Source organism: Pangasianodon hypophthalmus, chromosome 6 (assembly GCF_027358585.1).
Source record: "Pangasianodon hypophthalmus isolate fPanHyp1 chromosome 6, fPanHyp1.pri, whole genome shotgun sequence".
NCBI lineage: Eukaryota > Metazoa > Chordata > Actinopteri > Siluriformes > Pangasiidae > Pangasianodon > Pangasianodon hypophthalmus.
The window spans coordinates 23,786,722-23,803,003 of record NC_069715.1 but is presented as its reverse complement, the minus strand read 5'-3'; the positions used below and the strand labels follow the sequence as shown (position 1 = coordinate 23,803,003).

Genomic DNA, 16,282 nt, shown 5'->3' with positions numbered 1-16,282 from the left:
ATTATTTACTATTATTAAGTAATGAATAAAACATGTAATGGTGTGATTCTCTTACCAAAAAGCAATTCCCAAAGTGTTTTATCCTCTTATACCGCAGCAATTTACCAGCAGTAATTTTTTTATTAATTAAAGAACCACATGAACGAATTGGCCGCTTATTGTTCCGTTTAATGTTGTCGAAACTTCCAGTTATAACATACACTATAGCAGCTATAAACACGTTCTGTCACCAGCCTTTCTTTTCTTTCTCTCTTAAAGTTATTTTAAAAAAAGGAAATACACAATTTGTCATTTTATTGAGAAACCAAAAAGCTAAAATCCTCTTTCCTGAAGACTCTCCTGTGGTAAAAATCTTACTGACTGTTACAAAGCACTGACACTGGAGACTCATTCCATAAATGTTAAATAAACATCTCCTTACAGAAAGCTTCAACATACCAACAAATTTTTAGTACGTTTATTATTAGTCTTAGATTATGTGGCGCATCCACCAAACAAGTCCTTGTGAATGGGTTGTTACTAATGGGGGCAGTCGTGGCCTAATGGATAGAGAGTCGGACTTACAACCCGAAGGTGAACCTGAAGGTTGTGGGTTCGAGTCTCGGGTCCAGCAGGGATTGTAAGTGGAGGGAGTGAATGACCAGCACTCTCTCCCACCCTCAATACCACGACTGAGGTGAGACCCTTGAGCAAGGCACCGAACCTGCTCCCCGGGCGCCGCAGCAAAAAAAGGCTGCCCACTGCTCCGGGTGCGTGTGCGTGTGCGCGTGCGCGTGTGTGTGTGCACTTGGATGGGTTAAATGCAGAGCACAAATTCCTAGTATGGGTCACCATACTTGGCCACAAGTCACTTCACTTCACTTCACTTCACCATAGAAACAATAACTGATTAGAATATGCGCATTAAGATACACCTCTGATGTGAATTACAGCTGGATCTATTGTCAGAGCTGCTGTTAAAGAAAATTAATCAACCCTTTCTGACCAGTCTGACTAGACTATTCAACAGTGCTGTGGGATCAATAATGTTAATGGAGGGGAAAAAAGATTTAACTGCCATATGAATAGAGAATGTATTGTTGTGCAGTTTATAAACGTGGACCAGCCAAAATCCGGACTGTAACACGAAGGTAGTCACTGCTATTTTACTGCAGAGTTCACACTAACAATCTAAAACATGACCAGAATTGGTGATTCATTATTTCTGATCAATAGGTGCAGTAAATCTCTTTATATATTAAGTACACAATATACTTCTTGTTGGTATAGAAAAAAAATCTAAAGTAAAAAATGAAATCATTTATTCTTAGCAACCTTCTTATTGAATATAAGCTGAAATGGATATTGAGCAGAAAGCATTATTTTATGCTCTATCTAGAGACCACTGTGAATTACTCTGTAATGGAGATTTATTGAGTTTAATACTTTAGATATTAAATAAGTGCTCATGTGAAGGAAACCGACAGGAGGCGCAATGTCACTTCCATGCACATCTGGTCAGGGTTGCCAGATGTAATTAAACCCTCACATTGACTTTAAACCCATTAATCTGGAAAAAAAAAACAAGCCAGTAGATAAGATTTGGATTGAATTGTTTTGTTTGTTTGTTATGTTTAGACAAAAAAATTTTTTTTTTAAATTTACATTTATAAAGGAGCAAAAAGTCATTCTTAAATGTCACGCTCATGATTTTACCAATAATATTTAACGCAGTTACGTTGTCATTGAATGTGACTGATGTTTGTTACATGAACATGCAACAGATGTAGTTTGTGTTATTTATATATTGAAATTATAGGAGATGTTTAAAATTATGATTAACGCAAGGCACCTAGTAAATAAAAAAAAATAGATATAACAATCAAATTGCCAGTTGATTGTTTATTCTTAAAAGTATTTTTTTGTTTGTATTTGAACTTGAATGTGTCTATTTACTTATGCAAATGGAAATGTCTTGAAAATGTCTATTTACTTATGCAAATGAGGCTTCATCTAATTAAGTATGCATATATTTGCATACTTAATAAAACAAAAAAAATCTAGTCTTTTTATGGTGTTAGAATCAAAATATTTATTTCATTGTGAAACCATTTGCAAGAGAGACTTTTTAGAGAATAATTTCTTTGTTGTTTAATCAAGAAAAGACCATGTTATAATGTTATAAACATTTTTTTTTCCATAATTTCTCTTCTTGTGTAAAATCTATATCAGTAATATGAGTATTTAAAAAAATATTTTGAAAAAAAAATTTTTTTTTAATACGATGTGGTTTAATAAGTTTCCACTCAGTGGGGTTTGTAAGATTTTTAAAGAAAATTGACATGTAGATCATAAAGACATATAAAGTGAAATAAGCTAAAGTGGGCGGAGCTTAAAGCCTCAATCAGTGTTGCTAGGTTGCAGATAAAGCAGAGTGAACACAAAAAAAACAGTGAAAAGCATATTTCTATTTATTTTTTTAACATTTTTTATACTACAGTGTAAGAGAAGACGTGTTACATATGTAATTTATCCAGAAATCTGGAAAATGATTGACATGAAAATTGAAAAGTGTCATTCTTACCTGTATTGTTTTCCTTGATGTTGAACCTGTGCAATCTGGCAACCCTACAGCTGTTCCTCAGGGAAAGAGGGAAAAGCAGTGATCTTCATGCACAGTCCAATCTGGAGCAGTCCGATATTGCCTCGTCTCTGGACAATACCAGTGCAAAAGATTAATAAATGACGAGATGATCTAGCATGTTCGGTTCGTTCGCAGTGTTATTAAATATATATGGTCTAATATCTGTTAGATAGCACAAGAATTACAGTACAAGTTTACAGTCTATTAGGAATACTCTATAGTGTATTTGCGGTTTATTGTTATATAAAGTAAGCGGATTTATCAACAAAACGCCTGACAATATCGAAAACAGAGGAATATTAAACCACATTGTTGTACCGTAAAGACTGCAGTATATTCCGGGGAAAATTGGAGCGTTCAACCTCCTGTTAAATCCTATTAAAAAAGCGGAGCATTACAGCGCAGAATCCCACCGAGAAGAGCGCAGCGGTTCACCGCACCAGCCTTCACCGGCGTCCCGGCGCCCAGGAGCGGCTTCGGGAGGTACGCGAGTCCCGATGCTCCCGGCCTTCTCCACCCCAGCGGGCCGCAATGGGGGAGACGAAAATTATCTACCACCTGGACGACCAGGAGACTCCGTACCTGGTCAAAGTGCCAGTCCCTGCCGAAGAAGTCACTCTGGCCCACTTTAAACAAGTCCTCAATAAACCCAACTATAAATTCTTCTTCAAGTCCATGGACGATGATTTCGGGTAAGCTTTTCATTCTCATTCTTCAGAAGACAGTAGTATATGAGACAGTACACACTATTCCAGCTATAATATTCATATTCTCTAAATAGGACTGGATTCAAAATTCTTCACTAAATCCCATCCTACACTGTTCCCATTCACACAGCATGGTGTATTGTTGTTTAATGGGAGGTGGTTTGGGATTAAATGGGAGATTTTACATGTTTACATTCTGTAGCTTTAGATGAACCATAAATCTGAATACCTTTCAAACACTAAACACATGCATGTTAGAAATGGAGGACATTTTACCTATATATGGATATTGGAATGAGGATGGGAGTGGGGTTTGCATTTGCAAGTCTGAAGTGTTTTTCTTTTTTTCTTTTCTTTTGGGTTTTTTTTTTTTTTTTTTTTTTTGAGGCTCTAAGGAGGTCTGCAGGGTTTCTCAGGTCAACCAGACACACAGACTCTTTGCGGGAAAGCAGAGAAGAAAAAGAGCCCTGTTGGTGAAAGAGTGAGGAATGAGCCAGGCTTGGCACTTGCTCTGTAGGACAGGAGGGGAAATTGGTTAAACTAATCCAGTGAGAAATAATCCTCCGCTTGGTTTTAATGTTAAACATCTGGATGGATGGATAATCTAATCAGATGACAGGTTTGATTGTGCAAGCGGATGACACTCGATCTGATCCCATCTATTTGTCAGTCTTTTCTCTTAGTCAGATTAGGCTACTTTCAGTGATCCGACTAGATTTATAATTCATTCTGGATGTTATTTGAGTAAGATTTGATTAAGTAACATAGCTCTATTAATCCCTGCTGGGAAACTGGGCTACAGCAGGAAAAGATAAAATAAGAAGGATATTGCAGATGTGAACCTAAGGATGGGAAATGTTACTTTATAAAATAATAATAATAATAATCATCATCATCATCTGATTCTTTTTTTCTTTTTTTTTTCTTTCTTTTTTTTTTTTACTGCTGTCATCTATATGGCTGAGGCCAGAGATTTCATTCTTAGTTTATTCTTAACTCCTGTTTCAGTTGTTTCGTACAACAGTTACTCACATAGCCATTTGATCTCTATTGCCTGTGACGTTAAATTCGTAACACAAAAATGTCACTCATAATGCTTAATTAATATCAGTACTGTATACAATATATATATATATATATATATATATATAAAGCTTTCTCAGAAAGGTCTTTAAGAATCATAGCATTTGTTAACAATGTGTCATGTAACAGAAAAAAAAAGATTAAAAACTTAAAAATTACATATTAGTAATATGAACATGAATCTCTTGAACACTAGAATGTAAAGAAATTCAAATATGTAGGAATTTATATAGGATGTTAAATAGACACTCTTTACAAAGGTGGTGTGCAGAAAAGCATCTCAGGATGCACAACACATCGACGGCTAAAGATCGTAAAAATGTCACCTGGTCTTTTTCCAGTCTTCACCTTTCTCGTGTCGGTGAGTCTGTGCACGCTGTAGCCTTGAATTCCTGTTCTTGGTTGACAGGAGTCAAACCTGATGTGGTCTTGTGCTGTTGTAGCTCATCCCCTTAAAGGGTAGACATTCGAAGATGCTTTTCTGCTCACCACTATTGTAAAGAGTGGTTATTTGAGTTAGCGTAACCTTCTTGTCAGCTCAAACCGGTCTGGCCATTCTCCTCTGACCTCTTTATTAAACAAGGTTTTCCGGCCCACAGAACTACTGATCACTGGATGTTTTTTGTTTTTTTGCACCATTCTGTCTAAACCCTAGAGACTCTTCCAAGGAGATCTGCAGCTAATATTACTTTTACATTCTCTACAAAATCACGTCATCAGGACTGCATTAATCATTTATGCTGTTAGCATCGAGCCATCCCATTCCATCTACAGACATACGCTAGGGTATTTGAGGTAACAATTTTGTTGTTCCTCACCCTGCTAGGATTTTGTTATTAGCGTGTTAGCTTATTGTTGCTAGCCCTGGGACCTACTGACAGATCTTGAATGTTATATGGTTAAGGAAATACAGAGCCTAGCGCTGTTGTATGGTAATTTTTTTTTTTCTGGAGGAAATTGCTTTTGTTCCTGATGGCTACTATAGAGCTTATCATCAGAGGTAGGCAGGGAATATTTCCTTAGGGCATGTATTGTATTGTACATGTATTGTTGAACTTATTAAAGGCTTTTACACACCCTTTCAGAAAAAACGGTACTAAACAGTATCATTCCTTGTCCAGTTATGTACCTTAAATCATATTTAAGGCACAATATAGCCATGTTTCCATTTACAAAAGATAAGGATACCACTCCAGTGACAAAGAAAGGTACTGTTTAGTACTGTTTTTTCCTGAGAGTGCAGTTTAACCATATCTGCTGCAGATCTAGCATATTTCCTTATATCTCAGATATGCCTGTTGTGATTGATTAGTTTTTAAAGATCCCATTGCTCAATTTAAATTCATGCAAAGATTGCTCCGCTTGGCATGGCGAGGCTCTCTGTCACATGCATCTGCCAGGCCACACACACACTTCCTGGCTGTCCACATGCTTGCTTGTGTCTGCGTCCTGTCCAGGTAAACAGCAAGCAGCCATTCACTCCAGCTCATATGATTAAACAGAACCAGACATGTGGTCTGCTGTGTACACTCTGTTGTCATAAGTCCTATTAGCTCATTTGGAAGATATTCTGCATCGACATGTTCTGGTTATTGTTTTTAGAATATACTCAACTTGTGCACTATTATTATTGTGGACACTTCAAAATATTTGTACTTCCCTGCATTTTATTTGACTGAAAATTTGAAGGGGAGCTGCACAGGATTTGGGATTCAGAGTGAATTACAAAAAAAATGGGAATGATTTGTTTTTCTCCTTGACCCCGCCTCCCATTCATACTCAAGTACACTAAGCCCCGCCTCCCATAATCCCATATCTAGGTAACTTCGATAACAGTCATCTCAATGTACTTGGTCTGTTATATAAAGAATAAAACAGAACAGAGCATGCTCTTTATAGGAAACTAATCCAGATAGTCTGGATGGTGTGATACGACCCGACCGAAGGAGTAGTTAGTTACCACCCTGAAAGTGATTATTTTCCTGAACAGAATATTTTGAAGTGTTTTATTCCTGTTACTCTACAGTGATTTGCCAAAGATTGCAATTTTTTATTTGTTATCATTACAAAGCACTGACACTGGAGACTCCTTCCATAAATGTTAACTAAACATCTCCTAACAGAAAGCTTCACAATATTAACACATATTGTAATCCGTTTATTATTAGCTTTAGATTATCTGGATTGTTCGCCATGCAAGACCCTGTGAATGAGTTGTTACTATAGAAACGATAACGTATTAGAACAAGCTCATTAATATAAACATGTGAGCACTCTGTTAATTAACCAACACGAGATAAATGAACTAATAAACATGCGAAACACTGATACTGTTTTATTTTAGACACCCGGATTAGCATTTTACCATTTTAGCTATGTTATTTTATTAATGTAGCTATTTTATTAATGTAGCTATTTCAGCTTCCCATCCTGGATTTACTCACGTTTTATTTGTTTTGGTGCTGTTATGCTATTTTGCAGCAAACTGTGCTTTCCCCTGCCCAGTAATTGTATACCGGACCGGATTTCACCATGTTTGTGTTTCTGAGCTGTAAATGTGAGGCATGTTAATAACATATTGACTGACAGAATGGAGAAAAAAAAAAAAAAAAAACAAGTAGTCCAGCGTGGAATTGTGCACTTGCTTTCCATGTTATTTGTAATTGGAAGCATGTTAAAAAATATATTGACCAGTGCATCTTTACTTTCATTGGCACAATTAGTTTGGAGTTTTAATTTTAAATCATACATCATATTTAACTTATAATAGAGTAAAGTAAATCTTATTATTTTTTCAGCATTGCGCGAACATAATGTATTAACTAACATAATGTAAATTATAGGAAATATAATATGTTTTTCTCACTGTATATTCTAGTATTGAATATTTTCTATTTTAATACTTTAATTTTAATATTTGAAATGACTTGAAAATGTATTAAATAACAGTTATGCATCTTTAAACCATATGAAAATAAAACTGAAAATATTTATAGAGCAGTTTATTTATTTATGCTCTATATAAAAGACTTTTTTTAATTCAGATATACATTTATAATTTTACAGTTTCATAAAAATCACCCAATTTGGATGAAGCTTCTTAGGTATTCTTAGAATTTTTTGGCATTGTTTGTTAAATTATTCTGTTGTCCCAATAATCAGACTAATATTTTGTGATATTCAACATGCACATTGTTGTTATGTCGCCATTTCGAAGCATTTTTGTGCTCCTATAAAATGCTGCCAACAGATAAATGATAAAACGTTTGAAAATTATTGTGGTAAGAAAATGTAATATCATCACATGCCTGATGAATTGCATTTCTGCTACTCATGTGAAGCAATATTGAAATGATTGATATTATTTAGGCAATATGTTATTAATTAACGTTTGTTTCGTGTTCCTACATTCCATTGTCCTGATGTGGATTAAATTCACATATGCAAATGTTGTTGAAGTTTTTTTCTTTCTAGGCAATTTATGCTTCCACATCAGCATCTCACTTTCCAGTAACATGCTCAAACATACTTCTCATATTTATTCAGAAGGACTCAGATTAGTATTTGGCAGCCACCTGGTGTGTCTTTGCTGAGCTGTTTCACTGCTTGCTAAGTCTAATAACAGTTTGTTTGGAAAATGGCTGATCAGTGGTGTAAAGGGATGGTTCAGCTAAAAATCTTCCCTCAGCCCAAAAGTAGTCTGGTTTTGGTGGAGCACTGAGGGCAGCGTAGCTATCAGATAATGGTTGTCTTTCTCGCATTTCGTTTTTTTAGCGGCGTCACACAGACTTACTGTAATATAAAATTACACTTAACCATCTACAGTATATAAACATTAATATTACGTTGACAGACAGTTTGGACAACCAACATCACTTTTTTTTTCTTAGTGCAGTTTAGTATCATTCTCTGCAACAAATCATGAGGCTTTGTTGCTGTCATCCCCTTGGCCCTGCCTCTCGAAGACTGTAATTGTTCTGGAAAGCTAAAAATTAATCTGTAAGGAATAACACAACAGACCATGCGGTTATAGGAACTTTCTGCATGCCGGAGGGGTGTGATGCGGCAAGACGCGCAAGTGGAGTGCAGCAATCCCCCTGAAGTGCATTATTTTCGTATACATGACACGCAAATGAGGTCCTGCTACTCTTTCTTTCTTTCTCTCTCTTTCTCTCGCTCTCTCTCAAAAAAAATGCAGCTTGTCATTTTACCAAGAAAACCTGAAAGTGTAAACTGCTCTGCCCTGAAGACTTTCCTGTTCTGATCAAATTCACAAAGCACTGTGACTTTTACAAAGCACTTCCAACTCCATAAATCCTTCCATAAATGTCTAAACAAAACTGTCACCCGATTAATGATTATAGAGTTTACTTTGTTAAACCTGTTTTTTTTTAATATCTGTTTATTAATTCTGTGTATTATCTTAGATTATGTGTAGCGTCTTCTATACAAGTTCTGTTCTATAATATTAATGTAATGAGAAAGTATTTTACAATTTTATTTTAAGTTATTTACTGAAAATTAGATTAGTTAGTTTAACAATGTCATTTGATGCAATTCTTTGAATATTCAGATGTATAATTTACGAAAAACGTTTTGGGTGAGATAGGCTTGCATTACTTGTTAGTCACTTGTAGCTGAAATGCAAAAATAAAGAGGCAAACATATCTTGGCTGATTTACTACATTTGGGGTAAGAAGTACATTTCATTTTTCTCCTGAGCCATTCCTGAACGAGTTTACGGAAACTCAGAGCTGGGAATGTCAGGCCCTCAAGCCCTTAACTCAACTACTTCAACTACATGAAGCTACATGCATGGGTCAGAATCTGCTTCAGCTGTAAGTCAGTTTGGTTAAAAGTGTTGGCCAGATACAGAATACATGTAAAATATAACGGTGCTCAGCTGACATACACTGTAGAGACTGTTTTTTCAAGCTCAGAGGATTTACACTCACATGGAAAGTTTACTCTGGAGCCAGATTTGTCTTTTCAGGAGCAAACTATAAGCTGAAGTTCAGATGGAACAGAGTTCAGATGAACAAATGGCAAAGGTAAATGGTGCAAATCTCACGTTACATTAAATTAAACAAGTTAACAGTGCAAATTGAGCAACACAGCTGTGTTTTTCTACTAGCATGAATATACACATGCCGGAGGTTTGTAATGATGCACTCCAGTCACGATTTGATTTGATTCAGTTCTCAGATTATTGAAAAATTATGACAGAAATGACCTTATTTTCCTCTCTAAATCATAAACAATGCAAAACAATGTACATTTCTGTCTGTCTAAAGGTGGTTTAATGAGGTTTAGTGTTGTAAACAAAATGTACTACAGGTTGACTGTATCTTAAAAATAAATAAATGTATAAATTCTCGAAAAAATTAGATTGAATAAACAAAGTCTCTGACCCGGGAAAAAAAACGATTGATTGAAACATTGAGCTCTGTAGCAGCACCTGAGGCGTCATTTTATTTCATAATTTTTTCAATAGAGCTCCAAAGTCGGCTAAACTGTTTCTGCAGCCTCTTTCTTGGACACTGTAGATTGCAACGTCACGGGGCTGGTGTCGTTTGAAAGCTGCTGAAGAGCTCTTTCTAATGGTTATAATGTGGTTGTGTAAACATATAACCTGTAATGCATGTCGGTCGTTATCGGGCTGTTGGTCACTTCACAAGTGCAGGTTCCCAGTAATGGCGCAGGCTCTCCACAAAAGAATGCGATCATGTGACCAGCGAGCTCTCTATACATTTCAACTCTATGGGTTGCGTAGACTGTAATTTTTTACAGTACAATCCTGTAAAATAATAAAACAGTGTTTTGCTGCAAAATAAATACTGCAAATTTACAGCAGATTTTTTTCTATTTTTCTAACATTGCCATTCCTCAGCTGTACACAGAATGCAGAGTGAAACGCCAAAACCAACAATGAAAAACTAATCGCTTATTTTAAAAAAAGTTAAATAAAAAATAAACCAACTTTGCTAATGTATTTAAACATTAAACCATATTTAAATACTCACTTGCCTGTCAGTCACCTTTCCATTTATTGCAAATCTTCAAGCAAGGCGTCGTCCCAATCAATCTTTAGATGTGCCTTTTAAACGATTTTAATTTACATTTCATGTCACTCCTCTGCACTTTGTCAACAATTACTCTGTCATTTATGCCGACATGATTGACAGTAAGTGGGATGGGATGAAAACGGGACGGTTGATAAATGAAACCCCCGGATATTAGAGATTTTATACTTTGTAGATATCTGATAACTGTAATGACTGTTGCTCCTGGAAACCGTAGCTGTGCGAGTCTTTATTTTTGTGTGATTACACATTCTCGTGTATTTGGTTAGGTAGAGAGACAAGGTAGGCATTGTATTTTCCTTTCTTTTCTTTTCTTTTTTTTCCAATCAGTGTAAGCAGGCCGAAATCTCAGAGTCACTTTGTGTTTATTGTTTAGGTGTTACTCAACCCAAAGCTATTTTCCAGCACCAATCTTCCATCCAAATATTTTCCAATGAGAGCAGCAAAACTCTGAATGCCTTTGAGTCTCTTTGTTTTATGATTACGCTCCTCACTCACCTGACAGAAAGAGCCTTTTCTACTGATTTGCACTGCTAAGTAGCTTAATAAGTATTAAGTGTTATAAAAAGTGTGGTTTTGTTCCTAAATTGGAAGAATAACTCTCATAATCATGATCATCATTTTAGCCATTACTGTGCAACAGTGGAACGGAGTATAAATATTTAGTGCTGTTTCTTTGACCCTGAAATCCTGCACTTGCTGAAATATGAATGTGAGCTTTGTGCAGTGTGTAAGCAAATGAGAAAGAAAAGCGATTGAAGGCAGCTTGAGCAAAGAAGAGGAATATCCTCGTTTTATGCTGCTATATTAATACTGAAGACGCCGCAGCGATAAATTCAGCGCTAATTTAGTTCAGTGCAGAAGTATAATCCCAATTAACACCCATTATATTATAATATAAGAGTGGTGCACAGAAATATACCATACAAATTCAAAGGGGCAATGCGGAGAAAATAACGATGCGGTGTAGGGGTGGGTGATCTGGCTAAAATTTCCTGTAATGATCTTTCAGGATGGATCACAATTCATGATCTTATCACGATTATTTCTCCCGGTTGTCCATGAATGCTTTTAGGAGTTATATTGAATTATCATTGTAACCAGCAGATGACCTGATTCGATTTTAGAATTAATCCAAACAGGGCCAAGGTCACAACAAGGTCAAATGTCTGAAAATAATTTTTCTTCAATAGCTTTCATGTTTGAAGTATATTTTAAGGGTATTTCCGGAATACAAATTAGTAACAAGAAGGACTAGACTAGACTTGTTGGTGGTGGAGGCATCACCATCAACGCTGTTGCTGTTGAGTTCTGCTTGTTAAGACTATTTTGCAAGTTACAGAACAGAGCAACCAAGCTAATTTCCCTACTGATGAAAAAATACACTATATAGACAAAGGTTTGTGGACATTTGTCCATCACACACGTATGTGTGCCTTCCTCAAACTGTTGCCACAAAGCTGAAAACACAAAATTTTCTTTGACTGGATGTAAGAGGTGCAAAGATGTTCCAGCATGACAGCGTCCCTGTGCACAAAGCGAGGCCAATGAAGACATGGCTTTTTAGGGTGTAAGATCTCAAGTGGCCTTGACCTTAACCCCACTGAACTCCTTTGAGATGAACTGGAGCGCAGACTGTGCCCCAGGCCTCCTCGCTCTACATCAGCGTCCGACCTCACTAATGCTCTTGTGGCTGAATGAGCGCAAATCCCCACAGCCACGCTCCAAAATCTAGTGGAAAGCCTTCCTAGAAGAGTGGAGGCTCTTACAGCAGCAAAGGAGGACCAACATGGAAATGGGATATATGGGTAGGATGGTAGGTTCCTCTACAAGGAACCAACCTCAAAGATAAATAATAACAAGAGCACTGAAGCCACAGTACCTTTTCAAACAAATTTTAATCAAGCGCAGTTCACCAAAAAAAAAAGTTCTAAAATGAAATCAAAGCATGGATTAAACGGATTAAAAATGTAAAATACACAGAATTAGAACTTGTTCTCTATACACTATGATAAATGAGACCCCTGGTGTCTAAAGTCAAACAGCTACTACGTATAAAAGTAGCCAAACTGCTGGAATATACAAATGAGCTTAACACGGAGCTGATATCAGCTTCTGTATCTGTATGAGAAAGCAGGCCTTTCAGAGAGATCCTTATTTTTATCATATGGGCGAAGAGACGGAGAATGGAAGAATGGAACGTAAAGGAAATCAGTGTTGAAACAGGTCTAAATTTTTTTTTTTTTTTCTGTCTTAACAGGAAAGGGGTTTATACCAGCTGGCTGCATCCTGCTCATGATGTATGTGTATATGTGTGTGTGTGTGTGTGTGTGTGTGTGTGCTTGTACATGTGTGTGTGTGGGGGTGGGGGGCTGCCGTTCTCCCTCAGGACTCTCACACAGCAGCTGCCTGGACTGTGTGGCCATTAACATCATGATTATCATCCCAACACACACACGGCATGGACAGATGGAGGATCAGGCCCTGATTGGGCGCCATATTAAACAGAGAAGACTATTCAAAAATAAACATATAAAGTCCTTCGTCTGAGCTTCAGGGTGTTTTCACACTTACATACACTCGAATTTGCACACAGGACTGATCCGGGGTTCGCTGGGGCACGGCTCATCATCGCAGGCTTGCTTTCATTTAGAAGAATTCCTTCTGAACCGTGGATCGATTGCAACACTTACTCTCACGCAGTGAGCAACAGTGCTATTTGGATTCTCATATAAGGAGAAGATTTTTAGCTATGCAGCCCAGCATGAGACGAATATTTTTCACTCATTTGTCACTCATTTTCACTCAGTGCAAGCACTCGCACCACAAAGCTGAGCTAATTACAGCGCTGTCCTATAAAAAGTCCAAAAGTATCGATAACGCTTTCCATCCATCCTGTGATCAGAGCAACCCTTTCTCATCCACCACCAAAACTGGAGCAGGAAGTAAGGTGACAAGTTCCAAGACCCAATCACGTTACTCGGCATGCGGCGCTGAGAGCCGATAGCTGCCACACGTGATATGGAAGCGAGCCCCAGACTTTTCAAGAGACCGCTCCTGAGCTCGAAAACAGCATTCACACTTTACCACACGGTGTAACACGGACCTCAGAGCTCAGTGTTATGATGTGTGTAACACACACTGCTGCCCACTGCACTAAATCTGTTAGATCACCCCATAATCACATTAGTCTGAAATAAAGCTTCGTTCCTGCTGATGGAGTTTTAACTGTGCGACTGGGAAACAGAAAAAAACCAGCATGGCAGAAGTGTGTCATTGAGAAATCCAAAAATCGTATGTTTTGTTGGGTCGTGGTGAGCGTGACTCATAAATATTGACCTCACTGTAATTTTGCTGCCGGATTAGGACTGCAGAGCTGATCCATTTGGCATGTCCTCCATCTCTCTCTTACTCTGTCTTTCCGTCTTTCTGTCTTCTTCCATCACTTCAGCACTCTGAACTCTCTTTCTGTTTTCATCTCCTTCTTTTATCCTCTTTTTATTCTGTCTCCCCCACCATCTTGCCTCTTTCACATTCTCTTTCTTTCTCTCTCTCTCTCTCTCTCTCTTTATCTTTCTTCACCACTTACTTTTTTGTCTGCATCATTTGGATTCTCTCTTCAACACTCAGTCAGAAGACAGAAGGAAACGATAATTGTGAAGATGGAATGTTGATGGGGAAAAAAGAAAACAAAATAATTATGCTACATACTACACACACACACACACACACACACACACCTTTATACATTTGAGAATTGGGCAAACAAGCATTCTGTTACACTCTCTTAGTGATAAATCTGTTACTATTCTATTACTATCTCTCTCTTTTCAGTACTTCGTCTCTCTCTCTTTCTCTTTCTCTCTCTGTCTCTTTCTCTCCCCACTGCTCTCTCTCTTTCTTTGGCCTTTGGCTGTACTGCAGATCTGCAGATGATGGGCATTTAAATGGCTGGTATTTCTTTTAAACTATATCTGGCAACATCGCCACATGATCTTGCTAGAGTTTTGCATGTGAGAGATGGAGGGAGAGAGAGGGAGAGAGAGAGAGAGAGATGGAGGGAGAGAGAGAGAGAGAGAGAGTGGTCAGTATGGCCCTGGCTCGTTTGAGCGGTCGAGGTTCTTTCCCTTTGCAGGCTGTTTCTTCATCTCAGGCTGAATTACTGTTTCTTCGTGAGGCTGACCTACTTTCCCTGCTTTATTTTCCTGCCGTGTTCAGTGCCTGCTGGGGTTTGAAACTATGAGCCTGTGTGTATCTGGGAATATTTGCATTTGGTATTTGTGTGCACTTTGTTGCATATTTGCATTGTGTCTATGTGTGTGTGTGTGTGTGTGTGTGTGTATAAATGCTGTGGATTGTTAATCCAAAAATTGTCTTGTCTGTGTCTGTGTTTTGCAGTGTGTTTGAGAGTGATAGCAGTCCCTCCGTTTTACTTCTAGCCATCCATCGCCCTCGTTCTCTCTCTCTCTCTCTCTCTCTCTCTCTCTCTCTCGTCTCTTTCTCTTCCTCCGCTCCCTTTCCGTGGGGGTTCAGGGTTCCTATTTGTCTAGAGTAAATCTAATCATAGGAGCCTGTGAAGACAGAATTCCTCTTTATTAGTGGTCAACTCTGCCTACAAATCAATGGGCCTGTCCACACACCCACACACACTCATATACACACTGACCGGATATAGTGGCCTAGGGAATGCATGCTCACGATGGTGTGTGTGTGTGTGTGTGTGTGTGTGTGTGTCAGGCTAAAGGCAGACCATGAGCAAACAGTTTATAATAGAAGTAAAACACATGAAATGAAGAGCCTTTACTAGGAGTCACTTTTGTGCCAATAGTGTTACACACATACCCACAAATAAATTTTAATGGCCATGTTTACTACCATTTTGCACCATCACAAACTCTATTTTGGCACTAAAAATTCACATCAACAGGGTTGCCAAATTGAGATGTTTTTACACCGAATTGAGTCGAGGTTTGAATCAAGGTTGCGGTTGGAAAAGTGAAGTCGGTTCATCTGCAGAGACTGAGAAATAGAAGAGATATACATCTTCCTTTCTGGGCTAGTTTCAGGTCTTTTCGTGCGGTTGTTGAGGTGGAAATTTTGCTGAGACCTGGCAACCCTGGACACCTGTGAAAGCTTGGCCAGAGAGCTAATGTTTCATTTAATTACGCATGTTTGACTTTGTTTCATTCTATTGCACAGCTTTTGTTTCAGTATATGCTGCTAAGCGTCTGGATCACACAACTACAGTGTCATTGAGTTTCAAACGTTAAATGGTTTAATCAAGTGAAAATGGAAACCAAGAGCACATTCAGGCAATGCTTATTTTGACTGTATCGTATTGAGACGCCACTGTATAGTATCATATCAAATTAGAATTTTGTGTATTGTTACACCTCTACCAATGAGCGATCGAAACCGATTTTTCGAACATATTGCCTGTAAAGCCGCATTATTCAGAATTATTGGAAGAAATCAAAAACAGTTGGAGCCCCAAACCAGAAGCGCTTGGCCGCATTTCACTTTCTGTCCTCTGCTTCGTTTTCATCATTCGGTGGTGCTGGAATTTCAGTCTTCTTTGAATTCCAAATATATTCCAAATGTGCAGTACATGAAGCTCATGATCATGTGTTTTGAAATTGACAGAAAGCAGCGTTTGACACTGGGACGATCATGTGGTAATTATACTACGTTCATGTTTATAAGGGGAAAAACTGTAATTCCCACATTTTCACAAGTAAAAAAAAAAAAAAAAAAAATTAACATCTCCCAGGTTGGAATTTTAGGTG

The 16,282-nt window shown here is 37.8% G+C and overlaps 1 protein-coding gene across 1 annotated transcript in view; it reads left to right on the top strand.

Annotated features, from left to right (window-relative positions):
- The first annotated feature begins 2,658 nt into the window (after positions 1 to 2,658).
- Positions 2,659 to 16,282, top strand: part of LOC113526489 (segment polarity protein dishevelled homolog DVL-3) — a 45,259-nt gene continuing 31,635 nt past the window's right edge. Inside the window, exon 1 of the mRNA XM_026913557.3 lies at positions 2,659 to 3,315. Coding sequence (XP_026769358.3) covers positions 3,155 to 3,315 — 161 coding nt within the window. The 5' untranslated portion in view covers positions 2,659 to 3,154. The remainder of the gene's footprint in view (positions 3,316 to 16,282) is intronic.